At 42.6% G+C, this 17,677-nt stretch overlaps 2 protein-coding genes across 2 annotated transcripts; both read left to right on the forward strand.

The window, feature by feature from the left end:
• The first annotated feature begins 8,660 nt into the window (after positions 1-8,660).
• On the forward strand, positions 8,661-11,247 carry LOC130981164 (uncharacterized). Its single transcript, XM_057904783.1, has 2 exons — positions 8,661-11,108; positions 11,209-11,247. The coding sequence occupies exons 1-2, from the start codon at positions 8,661-8,663 to the stop codon at positions 11,245-11,247; spliced, it is 2,487 nt and encodes an 828-aa protein (XP_057760766.1).
• Positions 11,248-12,209: 962 nt separating this feature from the next.
• On the forward strand, positions 12,210-13,952 carry LOC130981166 (uncharacterized). Its single transcript, XM_057904784.1, has 3 exons — positions 12,210-12,545; positions 12,633-13,166; positions 13,272-13,952. The coding sequence occupies exons 1-3, from the start codon at positions 12,210-12,212 to the stop codon at positions 13,950-13,952; spliced, it is 1,551 nt and encodes a 516-aa protein (XP_057760767.1).
• Positions 13,953-17,677: the final 3,725 nt, after the last annotated feature.

The following is a 17,677-nucleotide window of genomic DNA, read 5'->3' on the forward strand; positions in this document are numbered from 1 at the left end:
ATCCTATGTCTAGTTTAGTTTTCCCTTAATTGCCTAAATTCTGAAAAGATGTCTCATGTATTACTCACTGAGCTTGAATCCAAATAAAAAAATACAGGAGTGATATATTGCATGAGAAAGTGGGTCTATATTGAAGAGTAGTCTTATTTACTTAAATGTGGTGGTATTAATTGTAATTATGAATGCATGATATGAACAGTGCATATTTAAATTTGAATCAAAGAATGTTGATTTACAAGGAACAGGAATTTAAAGAATTATTATGATTTCTCTGAAATTAATGAAAGTTTAATCCTTGAAGCAAAAAAAAAAAAAGCAAGGTCCAAGGCTCTGAGCATCAATGACTAGGGAGGTTAGACATGATTAAAAGCTCAAAGAGTTGTTTCCCTAGTTACATGCTTGTGGTGTTCTTGTGTCAAGTAATCCTTGAGACAAAACATTTAGAGTCGAGATCAATTGCAGAGTACGCCAATGGCTTTGAGCACCACTATCTGGGGATAAAATTTTTTTAAAAAATAATAAAAATATTTAAAACTTAAAGAGAGTTTCCCAGTTAAGTGCTTGTGTGTTTCTGTGTCAAGTAAAGCTTGAAACAAAATATTTAAAGTCACGGCTAGACTCAAGGTGCATAGCACCGAAGAAAAAATTGCTGTGTTCAAGGATTAAAATTGAGTTACAAAAGATCAAAGAATTTATAATATTATATGGATTCTAATTTCAGATGACAGTAACATTTTTCTGATTCAAAGGAGAGTGAGATGCCAAAATTATTCAGGATTGCAGTTGTAAACCGCACTATAAGAAGACACATGAGCTTAATCGAATTCTCATTCTCATGCAAATTCACATCCTAAGCTTATATTAGTTTGGTTGCTTAAGGACAAGCAACAATTCAAGTTTGGTGTTGTGATGCGTGAGCATCTTTTCTATCTTTTCCTAGTGAATTTGCATCTAATTTATTGAGTTTAATAAAGAATTAATTATCTTTTAGCCAATATGGATGCTACTTTGAGTCTTTTGCAATTTTGTTTATTTTAGGTAGCATTCGGCTGGATTTGGTGGAGTTTCTGCAGCACAAGAATCAAAGGAGATGGCAGCGAGGAGCGATGCGTACACGTGACTGACGCGTGCGCATCATTTGGAGCTTTCCATGGCAACGCGTGCGCGTGACTGACGTGTACGCGTGATTTGAAGAATTGCACAGCGACGCGTGCGCGTGACCAACGCGTCCGCGTGACTTGCGAAAAATACCATCGACGCATACACGTGACATGCGCCACATGCAGAAAACGCAGAAAAATGATGGGGGCAATTTTTGGGCTGTTTTGACCCAGTTTTTAGCACAGAAAACACAGATTAGAAGCTGCAGAATGGACAAAACATGTGGTCTCCATCCATCAACTGAAGACCTGCTGATTATTCTGATTTAAATTCAAATCTTTTTTAGGAAAAGATATCATTGTTAAATTTAGATAATTAGATTTTAAATTAATTAGGATTAGTTATAAAAAGAGATTCCATTAGTTAACTGAGGAGGCCATCAGATTGGAACTCTGTACATTTTATCACAATCCTAGTTTTTCTCTTTGAACCATGAGCAACTAATCCTCCATTGTTAAGGTTAGGAGCTCTGTCTATTTGTATGGATTGATTTTATTGCTTTTTCTATTTTAATTCATGTATGGATTTATAATTTAAGAATTGTTTCGCTCTTTATTTTATGAATTTAGGTGGAACGGAAGTATGACCCTCTTTCTATTTGAGTTCTTGTAAAACTTGGAAAAGCTCTTTACTTGAACAACAGCTTGAAAACATATTCTCCTAAATTTTAATTATTTGGATTTAACAGGATACGTGACATATAATCCTCTTATTTTTGGGTAATTAGAATTTTTGTGGCATATAAACTGGAATTTGAACTTCACCCTCTAATTGGAATTAACTGACCAAGGCATTGGCAGTCGATGAATTTTAGAGGAGACTAGAAAGGTCTAAGAAATTAGGGACTAGTCACATATAATTTGCCATAAATTAAATCCTACATGATTAAAATAGTTAGTAAGAAAAGTTAATCCAGAAAAATAGATGACTATAAAGCCTTAACTGTTTTCTCCCATATTTTATTTTCAACTTAATTACTTGCGTGCCTGCCTTCTGATATTTTGAAGTCACTTCTTAAACCTTTTGAATGTCTCAAAACCATTTTCTGCTTGCCTAACTAAGTAAATCATTTAACCATTGCTGCTTGATCCGTCAATCCTCGTGGGATCGACCCTCACTCACCTGAGGTATTACTTGGTACGACCTGATACACTTGTCGGTTAGTTTGTTGTGTTAAATTAGCGCATCAACCGACGGCTAAACGAAGGCTATTAACAAGTGCTTAGAGACCTATCTCCGCTGCCTCACAGGCTCTAAGCCAAAACAGTGGTGCACTTGGCTGCCTTGGGCCGAGTTCTAGTATAATACTACTTATCACGGGTCCATTCGCATGACCCCTTTTCGAGCTTTATACGGGAGGGAGCCGCCTCCATTGTTAAGAGGGGGGCTGGAATCTACAGTAGAGGAAGTTCGACTACTAGTGGAAGATCGTAATCAGATGCTCGATGAGTTACAATTTCAGTTGAATAGAGCTCAGCATCGCATGAAGCAAGCTGCTGATAAAAAGAGGAGAGATGTAACTTTTGAAGTAGGAGACTTCGTGACTGAACTCCTTGGCTGCTCAGCCCAGACCGCGACTCAATATAAAGGGGAGACCCAAAATCAGAATCCAATTAAAAAGATAAATGAATGGATTTTCGATTGTGGGGCTACCGATACTATGACTCATGACCTCCATGATTTTAACAGCTTGACTATACCTTCAAAAGTCCATATTGAAACAGCTAGTGGAGAATTAATTGATGTTAAAGGAGGAGGCTCCATTACTTTTTCAGAAAAATTGAAATTAAAAAATTGCCTCTATGTCCCTGCACTATCATCAAAATTATTGTCTGTTAGCCAAGTAACAAAGGAACTAAATTGTGTGGTACTCATGTACTCTACCTTTTGTCTTTTACAGGACATTCTTACGAAGGAGATCATTGGGCGTAGTACTGAGCGAGAAGGCCTTTACTACGTTGATGAAGTAGCACACCAGGGTCATGCCATGCTTGCTCACGGAACGGTTACTTGGCAACTTTGGTTATGCCACAGGCGTTTCGGACATCCTTCATTTAGGTACCTCAACTTTCTATTTCCTAGTCTTTTTACAAGTAGTATTGAACTCCTCAAATGTGAAACTTGTATTTGTGCAAAAAATCACAGAGTTTCTTTTTCTCCAACTAACACTAGAGTCAATTCCAGTTTTTCTCTAATACACTCTGATGTGTGGGACCCAGCCCCTATTTCCCATAATAATTTTCAATATTTTGTGTTATTTATAGACGATTTCTCTCGCATGACTTGGGTATATTTTTTAAAACACAAATCTGAAGTACCTGATAAATTTTTTGCTTTCTACCAAATGATTCAAACTCAATTCAATAAGAAAATCCAAGTACTTCGCTCAGATAATGGTGGGAAATTTATAAACCAATCAATGCGCGATTTTTTTATGAAAAATGATCTTATCCATCAGTCTTCCTGCCCAAATACACCCCCAACAAAATGGTGTGGCTGAGCGGCGAAATCGTAAGTTACTTGAGATTACTCGAGCCATGCTTTTTTATTCACACGCTTTAAACACTTTTTGGCCTGAAGCTATAGCGACCTCTGCCTACTTACTAAATCGCCTACCTACCCAAGTTCTCCACCACAAAATACCCTTAAAAGTCTTGGCTATTCAGACTACAATCCCGCCTATTCTAACCTTACCACCTCGAGTATTTGGATGTTCCATCTTTGTCCATATCCCCAAAGTCAATAGAACCAAACTTGATCCTTGTACAGAAAAATGTATTTTCGTTGGGTATGCTACACAACAAAAGGGGTATAGGTGCTACAATCCAATCACTCGTCGTATTCATGTCACCATGGATTGTGATTTTTTAGAATCCAAATTTTACTTCAACTGCCAACATGGCATTCAGAGGGAGAACAATAATGAACCACCAAATTGGCTAAATAACCTTTGTTGCCCAAAAACTGTTCAAACAGAGCAAGTAGATGGAGCTACCGAGCATACTTCACTCAACGTAGAAAATAACTCGGTACATACCACCAGTGAGAGTCCTTTTGAGAATGTTAGACAAGAGGTAAGTAATTGTCAATCTGATAATTTACTCCCTGTTTTTAATGAGGCCACTAACATTCTAACAATAACAGTATATCATTGGAACATGAAGAACCAGAGCCCAATACCTTTATTCTTCCTATAAAAAGAAACAGAGGGATGTCTCTTGATTGGTACTCACCAGAACATGTTCTCCATAACTCAAGATATCCGATAAGAGTGGATAAAAAAGGAATAGCAAATCTTGCAAAGGCTTTTTCCACTAGACTCTTAACAGAAGACATTCCAAGAAATGTCCGAGAAGCTAATGAGAAAGCTGAATGGCGAAAAACCATGAATACAGAAATGGAAGCTTTAGAGAAGAACAGAACTTGAGAGAAGTGTATCCTACTGACAGAAAAAAAGCCAGTCGGGTGCAAATGGGTTTTCACCATTAAACACAAGGCAGATGGCACTATTAAACGGTACAAGCCAAGGTTGGTGGCCAAAGGTTATACACAGACCTATGGTATCGACTACACTAATATTTTTTCACCGGTTACAAAGATTATTACTATCAGGGTGTTGTTTTCAATAGCAGCAAATGGAGATTGGCCACTCTATCAATTTGACGTCAAGAATGATTTCTTGCATGGAGAGTTGAAAGAAGAAATGTACATGGAAGCTCCTCCAGGTTTCTCAACGGGATTTAGAAAACATGAAGTTTTCCAGTTAAAGAAGGCTCTTTATGGGCTTAAACAATCTCCATGTGCCTGGTTTGAAAGATTTACAGTTGCCATGAAAAGGTATGGGTACAAGCAAAGCAACTCTGATCATACCCTTTTTTTAAAAAAACGGGGAGATTTAATCACTTGCCTAATAATCTATGTGGATGATATGATCATAACGGGAAGTGATGTTGAAGAAATTACAAAATTGAGAAGAAACCTATTTACAGACTTCGAATGAAGGATTTGTGATGACTAAAATATTTCTTAGGAATAGAGGTTCTACGATCCAGCAAAGAAATCTTTATCTCCCAAAGAAAGTACATTTTGGACCTTCTAGCAGAAACAGGAATGGTGGATTACAAACCAATAGATACGCCCATGCAAGTTAATCACAAGTTGAAGATGGTAAAAGGTGCCACCCTAACAGATAAGGAAAGGTACCAACGACTAGTTGGAAAACTAATTTACTTATCACATACTCGGCCTGACATAGCTTATGCTGTGGGAATAGTAAGTCAGTTTATGCATAAGTCATACAAGAAGATCATATGGAAGCTGCCATGAGAATAATTTGATATTTGAAAGGAGCTCCAGGAAGTGGAATCATTTTCAAAAGGAATAGTCATTTGAAGGTTGAGGCATACACTGACGTAGATTGGGCGGGCAACCCAAATAATAGAAGATCAATAGCTAGTTACTTTACACTTGTTGGAGGCAACCTGGTAACTTGAAAAAGCAAGAAGCAGAAAGTTGTAGCTCTTTCATGCACATAAACAGAATTTCGAGGGATCGTTAAAGGCATAACTGAAGTATTGTGGATAAGACAATTGATGACTGAGATTGAGTTTCCACCAGAGAATCTCGTACAACATGATAGAACAGAACATGTTGAGGTGGATCGACACTTTATCAAAGAAAAAATTGAGAATGACATTATTGAGCTTCCATTTATGAGATCAGAAGATCAGTTGGCTGATATTCTTACTAAAGCAGTTTCAAGACAAGCCCTTGCTAAAGTTCTAACCAAGCTGAGTATTGGTGATCCCACTACTCACCTTGAGGGGGAGTATTAGAATATCATAAGTAGGAAATAAAATTAGGAAAATATCAAAGATGATTAGAAAAAAAATCAATGTAATTTATTAGGATATTATTCCATAACGAGCGTACTCTTAGCCTACTCTTAGTCTATATATTGGTAAGAACCTTGTAATCACAGATGAAAAATATGAATAACAAAAATAATACTTCTCTAAATAATTCTTCATTTCTTTCCTAAACTCTTTGTACCATGGTAACAGAACTATATCCATGTTTATACCTACAAAAATATTATTACGGATAAAGTATTAAATTGGTCCCCTATTTTTTGGTGTAATCCTGTTTTGGTCTTTAAGGTTTAATGTGTTCTATTTGAATCCAAAAAAGTTTCATTTAACTTCAATATATCTCCATTGTGAGGTCAAAGTTATAAAATTAATGGAATGCCTTATGATAGCAATACAAGAATAAGATCGATAATCTAGAGAATAAGTACAAGTTCCAGAGGCACAAAATTAACCGTGAATGCATCAATACATTTATTTGTCATTCTCCTTAGTTCTATAGAAAATATTTCATTTAAATTGTAAGAAAAATAATAAAAAAAATATATTGATACATTCACAGTTGATATTGTGCCTTTGGAGTTTGTATTTGTTTTTCAAATTATCGACTTTGTACTTGTACATGTAAGGCATTTTGTTAATTATTTAACTTTGACCTTATGATAGGACTACATTGAAACTAAATGAAACTTCTTTTAAATTCAAATAGAACACTTTAAACTTTAAAACTCAAAACAGAATTATGCTCAAAGTAAAAGAACAATTTAATACTTTACCCTAAAAGACAATTGAAACACAAATTTTATGACCTTTTTCAATCTATCTCTCTTGTATTTTTTTTTTCACTCTTGGCTTGCATTGATTCCTCAAATAAATATTGTTTTAACCTTTTTTAATACAAAAGAGATAGACTTTAAAAACAAAATAATTCAATGAAAATATAAGACATTCTACGACCATTTTTTTTTTAAGAGAGAATGATTGATATTTTCTTTGTAAGTAGGAGGAAGAAAAGAACTAGTGTCAAAAAAATATTTAATGAAGATACTTTCTTTTCTTACACTTTAACTTTGGAAGAATGCCAATTATATATATGTATATATATATATAAAGAAAAAGGCCGAATTTTCAAAATTGAAATTTTACACGTCCTCAAATTTTGAATCCACTACTGCATGCATGGATTATCTCGCATGAACATTTCTAAATTTCTGTTCATTGTAGAATCATCGAATTTATTGTCCTTGCTCCTTTGATTTTTACCAAGTGTATGTACTGCTCTGATTTCCTCATTGAACTTTCTTATAATTGGTACGTACCATAATTTGGTACAAATCTTTTCTTTTCCTTCGAATTAGTTATGATGCAATGATATAATTTTTTGAGTAAACTATTATTTGTATTCACAAAAGTTGAAAACGTTAATATATTTATTCGTAGAAAAAAAAATATCATTTATATCCCTGAAACATAAATTTCGTACAATAAAATTATTCAAATACTAAAAAATCATCTAAAAATTTTAAATTACCCTTAATTATTATCTGCATCATCACATTTCTCTCTCTCTTTTATATATATAAAACAAGCGTATTGTTACAACAGGGACATCAACAACATTGACAGAATGTATCAAATGGAAAAGAACCAAAAATCGAATCAATTGAGCCGATACAACTACATCATCGCAAAAAAATAGATCTAAGACTATAAATTCAATTCGCAAAATGTAAATTTACCATTTTGTCTCTGCTCCTTTTCACATTCTCCAACAACAACAACATTAACAACAATGAAAAAAAGATAACAGAATGAAAATGAAAGAACAGGTGGAGGAGAAGGTATAGTGATGATGATTGTAGATCTCTTGGCCTCTACAATAATGTTAGAAGAGATTCGCGGTGGAAGTTCATTATGAAAATTAAAAGGGGTGAGAATGAAAAAAATGGAAATGAAAAAATAAAAAAAAAGGAGTGTGAAGAGAGCGGGAGGGGAGAATGATAGTAGTAGTGGTGAAGATAAGAATAATTTAAAATTTTTAGAAAATTTTTTAATATTTGAATAATTTTATTGTGTAGAACTTATATTTTATAAGTACAAATAGTAATTTTTTTTCTATGGATAAATTTTAATTTTTATAGATAGAAATAATAGTTTACTATTCTTTCTTTTTTTGGCTTTTGTTACGGCCCGGCCCAGAACCAGCTTTGGGCCGACCCGACCCATGTAACACCCGACCCGGGCACGCGCCCTACAACCGATCCGGACACACTTCCTGTACGGACCGCCCACGTGCTGCAGGACAGCGTCCTTGGGAATATGGGCCTGTCACGTAAGGGGCCCACTACTGACATGTATATAAGGGGAAGATTGGCTCTTCCCCCGAGGTACGTCACTTTCTACATCACTCCCCCTGCTTGTACGATTTCTGACTTGAACGTCGGAGTGTCTTTGCAGGTGGCACCCCCCCTCGTCCGTTCACCAACTCAAGTGCTCGCCAGCTCGGCAAACCCTCGATCAGCGCATCCAGGACTAAGACACCCTCATCTATCCACCTTTGCATCTTCTGTCCACCCGACCTGTTCAGAAGCCGACTAACGAACATTGGCGCCGTCTGTGGGGACCGTCTAAATGGAAGTTGTACTGGGTCTTGGCGACCAAGGCCGGGCTGCCGGAGCGGAGGGGGCAGCCTCCGTCGCCTCGCAAGGGGGGCGGCGAAGGTCCCCCCATCGACACACGGGGACACGACCATTCGGAGGAACAGGCGGCGATAGCGCCATAATAATGCAAGAGCTGCGCCACCGAGTCCAGAACCTGGAGCGGCAGCTTGCCGACAGGGAGCGGGACGGACGTTCTACCGATCCGAGCTATACCCCGTCTCCCGGAAGCGAGGAGGAAGACTCTTACCGAAGCCGCCCGCGGACGGAGGCAGAGAGTTCGCGGGAGGAGTCACCCATAATGAGAAGACGAAATGACACGATCATCTACTCCCGAGGCAGACCGACCCATCGAGCGACAAGAGGTCGCGAAGACGGAAGAACACGACAACCTGTGATAATGGGCGCCACCCCGTTCCACCGATCTATCCTCGAGGTCCGGCTGCCGAAACACTTCGACAAGCCAACGGACATGAGGTACAACGGAACTCAAGACCCTCTAGAACACCTGACGGCCTTCGAGGCCAGGATGAATCTAGAGGGAGTAGGCGACGAAGTGAGATGCCGTGCCTTCCCGGTGACCTTAGCAGGACCAGCGATCAAATGGTTTAACGGCCTCCCTCAAGGTTCTATCTACAATTTCTCAGACATCAGCCGCGCATTCCTGGCTCAATTCACAACGCGAATAGCAAAGGCCAAGCATCCTATCAACCTTCTCGGGGTGACCCAAAGACAGGGAGAGCCGACCAGGAGGTACTTAGATCGGTTCAACGACGAATGCTTGGAAATCGACGGCTTAACCGATTCGGTGGCCAGTCTCTGCCTGACGAACGGCCTCCTTAACGAGAACTTCCGAAAGCACCTTACAACGAAACCGGTTTGGACGATGCATGAAATCCAAACGGTGGCCAAAGAATACATAAACGATGAAGAAGTCAGCCGAGTCGTGGCTGCCAATAAGCGGCAGTCCGGTTACGGCCAGGCTCGTCAGTTCGGTGGCGACGGGGAGAGGGCGAAAGAAAAGGCCAGGGAGGAGGCGCCAAACAAAGCACCTAGACCGACCCCTCGAGTGGGGAAATTTACTAACTACACTCCACTCACCCTCCCCATCATGGAGGTCTACCAACAAATTGCGGAGAAAGGAATTCTCCCGAAGTCCCGACCACTCAAGGACCGCACAGGCGGAAACAAGAACCTTTATTGTGATTACCATAAGGGATATGGCCACCAAACGCAGGACTGTTTTGACTTGAAGGATGCATTAGAGCAAGCGATAAGGGAAGGAAAGCTGGCAGCGTTCTCCCATCTCATCAGGGAGCCGAGAAGGCGTTATCGCGACCAGGACGAGGAAGGCAAGACACGCCCGGTCAAGCGGCGACAAGAGCCTGAAGACAGAGACCACGGCCTCACGGTGATAAACGTGGTAACGGCAAAGAACACTGCACCAAAATCCCGGTCAGCACACAAGAAAGACGCCAAGGTACTGGCGATCTCATCTTCACCAGTGCAGAGTACCAAAAAATCCCCGTCCATTTCCTTCGGCCCAGAAGATCAATGGTTCAGCGACGCCCCGGAAAACCCTCCCATGGTCATCACGGCCAGAGTGGGAACCGGCCTCGTCAAACGGATCCTTGTCGACACCGGGGCCGACTCAAACATCATGTTCCGAAACGTGTTCGACGCACTGGGGCTGAAGGATGCCGACCTGACGACCCACCAGCACGGGGTTATCGGGTTAGGCGACCACTTCATCAAACCAGACGGAGTCATTTCCCTGCCGATCTCGGTAGGACAGATGCAAGGCCGAAGATCGGCGATGGCCGAATTCGTGATCCTCCGAGACTCCACAGCCTACAATATCATCTTGGGAAGGAAGACAATCAATGATTTTGAGGCCATAATCAACACCAAGCTACTAGTTATGAAGTTCGTCACCGATGATGGATCCATAGGGACCATAAGAGGAGACCTCGAGACGGCGGTCGCCTGCGACAACGCCAGCCTTTCCCTCAGAAAGAAGTCCAAGGAAGCATCCGGCGTATTCCTAGCCGACCTCGATGCCAGAGTAGAGGACAACCCGAGGCCGGAACCAGAAGGGGACCTGGAGAAATTTAGCATCGGTGACGAAGGGGAAAGATTCACATTCGTTAACAAGAACCTCCCGCATGAGTTGAAGGAGCCTTTGATTGAAATGATAAGGGCCAACAAGGACCTGTTCGCATGGACGCCAGCCGACATGCCGGGCATTGATCCACAAATCATTTCACACCACCTAGCCGTCAAGCCGGAAGCACGCCCAGTGGCTCAACGAAGGAGAAAGATGTCGGCGGAAAGAGCAGAGGAGGTAGCCAAGCAAACGGCCGGCCTCCTAGAAGCAGGCTTCATACGAGAAGTGGACTACTCGACGTGGCTCTCAAACGTGGTATTGGTGAAAAAACACAATGGCAGATGGAGAATGTGCGTGGACTACTCTGACCTCAACAAAGCATGCCCCAAAGATTGCTTCCCCCTCCCCAACATAGATGCACTCGTCGACGCCGCGGCGGGGTACCGGTATCTGAGTTTCATGGACGCCTACTCCGGTTACAACCAGATACCGATGCACCGACCAGACGAAGACAAAACGGCGTTCATAACGCCAGGAGGAACTTTCTGCTACAAGGTAATGCCGTTTGGCTTGAAAAATGCAGGGGCGACATATCAAAGGCTGATGAACAGGATATTCCACGACCTCATAGGGAAAACGGTCGAAGTCTACGTGGACGACATCCTGACAAAAACAGCACGACCCGACGATCTCCTAAACGACCTGGCAAGTGTGTTTGCGTCCCTTCGTCAACACGGTATGAGGCTGAACCCCCTCAAGTGCGCCTTCGCCATGGAAGCCGGCAAATTCCTGGGATTTATGATAACTCAGAGAGGGGTAGAAGCCAACCCGGAGAAATGCCAGGCAATACTTCAGATGAAGAGCCCAGGCTGTGTCAAGGATGTCCAGAGGTTGGCAGGGCGATTGACATCACTTTCCCGGTTTCTCGGAGCCTCGGCGACCAAGGCCCTGCCATTCTTCAACCTCATAAAGAAAGGGATGGCGTTTGAGTGGACACCCGCGTGCGAAGAAGCCTTTCAACACTTCAAGGAAATCCTAGCGGCACCTCCCGTTCTCGGAAAGCCAAGGGACGGGGAACCACTGTACCTGTACCTCGCTATAACAAGCGACGCCCTGGCCGCAGTACTAGTGCGGGAAGACGGGAGGACCCAACAACCAGTCTACTTCATAAGCAGGGCCCTACGAGGAGCAAAGTTAAGATATAGCAAATTGGAAAAGCTAGCCTTAGCACTCCTGACTTCCTCGAGGAGATTAAAACAGTACTTCCAGAGTCACCAAGTGGTCGTCAGAACGGACCAAGGGATCCGGCAAGTTCTCCAAAAACCCGACCTGGCGGGAAGAATGATGACTTGGTCCATCGAACTCTCCCAATATGACATACGGTACGAGCCCCGGCAAGCCATCAAGGCGCAGGCCATGGCGGATTTTTTGGTTGAAATAACAGGAGACCCAGGCGAAGACATGGGTACACGGTGGAAGCTCCATGTAGACGGAGCCTCCAACCAGACCTTCGGAGGAGCCGGGATCATCCTAGAAAGTCCGAACGGGGTCGTATACGAACAGTCGGTCAGATTCGAGTTTCCCATCTCAAACAACCAAGCAGAATACGAAGCCCTCATAGGAGGCTTGACCCTAGCAGCAGAGGTCGGCGCAAAAAGGCTGGAAGTATGCAGCGATTCCCAAGTCGTCACTTCCCAAGTAAACGGCAGCTACCAAGCCAAGGACCCCTTGTTGCAGAAGTACTTGGAAAAGGTCAAGAGCTTGAGCCAAAAGTTCGACGAGGTCACGGTCCAGCATGTACCCAGAGAAAGGAACACACGAGCAGACCTCCTATCAAAGTTAGCCAGCACGAAGCCAGGGGAGGGAAACCGGTCTCTCATCCGAGGCATGACAAGGGAACCTGCAATTATACTACACACAACAACCCTGAGTTCTTCATGGCTAGACCCCATCACAAACTACCTAGAACACGGCCAAGTCCCTGCTAACGAAAAGGAAGCGGTGAAATTAAGGAGGGAAGCGGCCAAATACGCCGTCATCCAAGGACAGCTATTCAGAAAGGGGCTCAGCCAACCCTTACTGAAGTGCCTGCACCCCGACCAAACGGACTACGTCCTCAGGGAAGTCCACGAGGGCTGCTGTGGGCACCACATCGGAGGAAAAGCCCTAGCAAGAAAGTTGATCCGAGCTGGGTACTACTGGCCGTCGATGATGGCAGATTCCAAAGAGTTTGTCAAAAAGTGCATAAAGTGCCAACAGAACGCCAACTTTGCCAAGGCACCGGCAAACGAGTTGAGCTTGCTGACGACCTCCCGGCCGTTCGCACAGTGGGGAATCGATCTCTTGGGGCCCTTTCCCGTCGGCCCTGGGCAGGTCAAATATCTCATAGTGGCAATTGATTACTATACCAAATGGATAGAAGCCGAACCATTGGCTAGCATATCCTCTGCCAATTGCAGAAAATTCATGTGGAGGCAGGTGATAACACGGTTCGGGATACCAGAAGTCGTCATCTCGGACAACGGCACACAATTTGCCGACAGAAAGTTCACAGAATTTCTCAACGGCCTAGGTATAAGGCAAAAGTTCTCTTCGGTAGAGCACCCTCGGACGAACGGACAAGTGGAGTCCGCCAACAAGGTTATCCTTTCAGGGCTAAAGAAGAGGTTGGACAACAAAAAGGGTGCTTGGGCCGACGAGCTGGCATCAGTTCTCTGGTCTTACCGAACGACCGAGCAGTCCTCCACCAAGGAAACCCCTTTCCGGTTAACGTACGGGGTGGACGCGGTAATACCCGTAGAAATCGGAGAACCGAGCCCACGACTTCTTTTGAAAGGGGTGGAGGAAGCCGTAGAAAAGGACCTGATAGAAGAAGCCCGAGAAATGGCCCACTTGACAGAAACGGCGCTAAAACAAAGAGTTGCGCTCCGCTACAACACCAAAGTGCTCAAAAGGGAATTCGAGCCAAACGACCTCGTCCTGAGGCGAAATGATATCGGCCTGCCGACCCCCGGAGAAGGCAAGCTGGCGGCTAACTGGGAAGGCCCATATAGAGTCAAGAAAGTGATGGGAAAAGGAGCATTCAAACTAGAAAGGCTCGACGGCAAGGAAGTCCCGAGAACTTGGAATGCGGACAACCTTAGAAGATTCTACTCCTAGAGGACGGAGCGACCTGCCGACTAATCTAGCTAAGTAGTTAATTTGTCGTTCGAACTTCATAGTAACTTGCAAGTCTTTTATGTGGATACCGAATAAGATACACTTGTGCAAATTCTCCACTCTATTTTACCTCCATTTTTTCAGATAAATCACCTTGTCGCGACTGACAACGACGTGCGACCCGGGACTGATCACCCCGGGAAGCCGTCAAACACCGTTGTAACAAACAAACTACACGAAAGGCCACGGGCCGCCGGTCTAAGCGACTTCAAACCAAAAACGGTTAATAGGAACGATAACGCGAGCATGCCGGAAAACGACAGATATAAACCAAAACAGTTAAAAATGATAACGCACTCAGATAAGTAAGATTTATATCGACAACACGGGCAAACGACCAAAAAGGTCATTGTTCACGAGCCAAAAGTAAAACGGCTAACATCAAATAGTTCACAAAAGCCAAAAACGGCAAAGGCTAAAATAGTTTACAAGTCAAAAGAAAGCGGCTAAACAAGAACTGAAGGGTCATTTCGTGGAGGCATCAACAACCTTGCCGTCATGGATGACCTTGCGGACACCAATCGCCGACGTATCGAACTCAGGGGCAATAATTTTGACTTGTGCTTTAAGGGCTTCCTCGGTAGCCAGGATCGCGCCCCTGCCCTGTTTGACGACGTCCTTGTACTTAGCCTTCCATGTCGACAGTTCGGCCTCCACGGCCTGCTTCTCTTTCTCAACTTCGGCCACGCGCTTTTGCGCCTCACCGACCTGACCCTCCAGAGCCATTTCGCGCTCGGTTAAACGTTCAACCGTCGCGACCGACTCTTTCAGCTTCTTCTCGGCATCCGTTGCCTTCTGTTCGGCGGCAGTAGCTTTCTGCTCGGCAGTGGTGGCTGATGAGCGGATAATTTGTATACTTTTTGGCATTGTTTTTAGTATGTTTTTGATATCTTTTAGTTAGATTTTAGTACATTTTTATTAGTTTTTATTTAAAATTCACTTTTCTGGACTTTACTATGAGTTTGTGTGTTTTTCTGTGATTTCAGGTATTTTCTGGCTGAAATTGAGGGACCTGAGCAAAAATCTGATTCAGAGACCAAAAAGGACTGCAGATGCTGTTGGATTCTGACCTCCCTGCACTCGAAGTGGATTTTCTGGAGCTACAGAAGCCCAATTGGCGCGCTCTCAACGGCGTTGGAAAGTAGACATCCAGGGCTTTCCAGCAATATATAATAGTCCATACTTTGTCCAAGATTTGATGGCCCAAACCCGCAAAGCAATCCGGCCTCAGGAATTCCAGCGTTAAACGCCGGAACAGGAATAAAAGTTGGAGTTAAACGCCCAAACTGGCATGGGAGCTGGCGTTTAACTCCAGAAAAGGTCTCTACACGAATTTCCTTGATTGCTCAGCCCAAGCACACACCAAGTGGGCCCGGAAGTGGATTTTTATGTCATTTACTCATCTATGTACTAGTTTTCTATAAGTAGGACCTTTTACTATTGTATTAAGGAGCTTTTATCGAGACTTGGGTAGCTATCTTTGTTTTATGCTATCTTAGACCTCTGGGAGGCTGGCCATTCGGCCATGCCTAGACCCTGTTCTTATGTATTTTCAACGGTGGAGTTTCTACACACCATAGATTAAGGGTGTGGAGCTCTGCTGTACCTCGAGTATTAATGCAATTACTATTGTTCTTCCATTCAATTCCGCTTATTCTTTTACCAAGATATCACTTGTTCTTCACCTATGAACAAGGTGACTGACAACCATTCTTGTTCTACAAGCATTCGAGGCTTAGTGAATATCTCTTGGATTCTTCGGAGTCTTCGTGGTATAGGCAGGACCTGATGGCAGCATTCAAGAGAATCCGGAAGGTCTAACCTTGTCTGTGGTGTTCTGAGTAGGATTCAATGACTGAATGACTGTGACGTGCTTCAAACCCTGAGGGCGGGGGCGTTAGTGATAACGCAAAAGAATCACTGGATTCTATTCCGCGCCTGATTGAGAACCGACAGATGAATTCCGCTATGCCGTGACAGGACATATGCAATCGCTTTCACTGAGAGGATGGGAGGTAGCTGCTGACAACAGTGAGACCCTACACGAGCTTGCCATGGAAAGGAGTAAGAAGGATTGGATGAAGGCTGTAGGAAAGCAGAGAGACGGAAGGGAAGGCATCTTCATACACTTGTCTGAAGCTCTTACACCAATGATATACATAAGTATCACTATCTTTTATGTTATTTTCGTTCATCATCATCATATACATTTGAGTTTGCCTGACTAAGATTTACAAGATGACCATAGCTTGCTTCAATACTAACAATCTCCGTGGGATCGACCCTTACTCACGTAAGGTTTTATTACTTGGACGACCCAGTGCACTTGCTGGTTAGTTGTGCGAAGTTGTGTAATGCCATGGTATTGAGCCACCAAGTTCTTGGAGCCATTACCGGGGATTATTTGAGTTGTGAAAAAGTATTGTTCACAATTTCGCCCGGCCAAGTTTTTGGCGCCGTTGCCGGGGAATTAAATGTCCTAACTACGGTTTCGCATTTGTTCCCTGCAATAACAGTGCCAAGTTTTGATCCGGCAACAACACCAAGTTTTTGGCGCCGTTGCCGGGGATTGTTCATGTTTTGAGCAAGCTTTTGGTAACATCAGAGCCAAGATCCGGCAACAACATCAAATTTTTGGTGTTATTGCCCGGGATTGTTTAGGCTGGACAACTGACGGTTCATCTTGTTGCTTAGATTAGGTATTTTTTTCGAAATTCTTGAAGGTGAAATCTAGAGTTTCATGATGATTTGTTGAAATCTGGCTGGCTGAGAAGCCATGTCTAATCTGATTGGACCGAGGTTTCAACTTATCACCACAAGAGCTTGTTGATTTCGTATCAATCTTGCTGTTGGAGCAGTGATTTGCTAAGGCTTGGCTGACCTTGGTCATGTCTAGTGTTTTGGACCGAAGCTTTCTTTGAAAGCTTGGCTGGCTGTGAAGCCATGTCTAATTCCTGGACCGGAGCCTTAGACTAGCATTGCACTGATTCCTGGAATTCTCATTAAGAATTTTGATACTTTTTTTCACTTAATTTTCGAAAAATACAAAAAAAAATTTGCAAAACCATAAAATCCCAAAAATATTTCTTGTTTGAGTCTAGAGTCTCATCTTAAGTTTAGTGTCAAATGCATGTTTTTGTTATATTTTTCGAATCCATGCATATATTTCTTTGTTTTGATCTTTGAATTCTATTGACTTGAAGTATTTTGTGTGTCTCATATGCATTTTCATGTTGTTAGTGTCAGTAGTACACAAACTGCTAAGTTTGGTGTCTTGCATGCATTGTTAATTGATTCCTTTTGCATTTTGATTATCAAAAATCCAAAAATATTTTTAATTTGTGTCCTTTCAAGTCAATGATACAAAGAATTGAAGATTCAAAACATGCTGCAGAGGAATTATACAGAAAAAGCTGAGCATTCAAAAATGCCCAGTGAAGAAGGCAGACTGGCGTTTAAACGCCAGCCAGGGTACCTGGTTGGGCGTTTAACGCCCAAAAAGGGTGCATTTTGGGCGTTAAACGCCAGAATGTATACCATTCTGGGCGTTTAACGCCAGGATGGTGCAGGGGGAAGATTTTGTTTTCAAAATCAAATTTTTTTTAGTTTTTCAAAATCAAATCTTTTTCAAATCAAATCTTTTCAATCAAATGTTTTCAAAATCA

Source organism: Arachis stenosperma, chromosome 5 (assembly GCF_014773155.1).
Source record: "Arachis stenosperma cultivar V10309 chromosome 5, arast.V10309.gnm1.PFL2, whole genome shotgun sequence".
Classification (NCBI taxonomy): Eukaryota; Viridiplantae; Streptophyta; class Magnoliopsida; order Fabales; family Fabaceae; genus Arachis; species Arachis stenosperma.

What these genes read in the sequence shown, in the direction of transcription:
- LOC130981164 (XM_057904783.1), top strand. Translation starts at nt 8,661, where the DNA reads ATGGAAGTTGTACTGGGTCTTGGCGACCAAGGCCGGGCTGCCGGAGCG. An exon ending in CGACGTGGCTCTCAAACGTG is followed by an intron (nt 11,109 to 11,208) that starts GTATTGGTGAAA and finishes TCCCCAACATAG; the next exon opens with ATGCACTCGTCGACGCCGCG.
- LOC130981166 (XM_057904784.1), top strand. Translation starts at nt 12,210, where the DNA reads ATGGCGGATTTTTTGGTTGAAATAACAGGAGACCCAGGCGAAGACATG. An exon ending in TGCAGAAGTACTTGGAAAAG is followed by an intron (nt 12,546 to 12,632) that starts GTCAAGAGCTTG and finishes CTCCTATCAAAG; the next exon opens with TTAGCCAGCACGAAGCCAGG. An exon ending in TTCCCGTCGGCCCTGGGCAG is followed by an intron (nt 13,167 to 13,271) that starts GTCAAATATCTC and finishes ATGTGGAGGCAG; the next exon opens with GTGATAACACGGTTCGGGAT.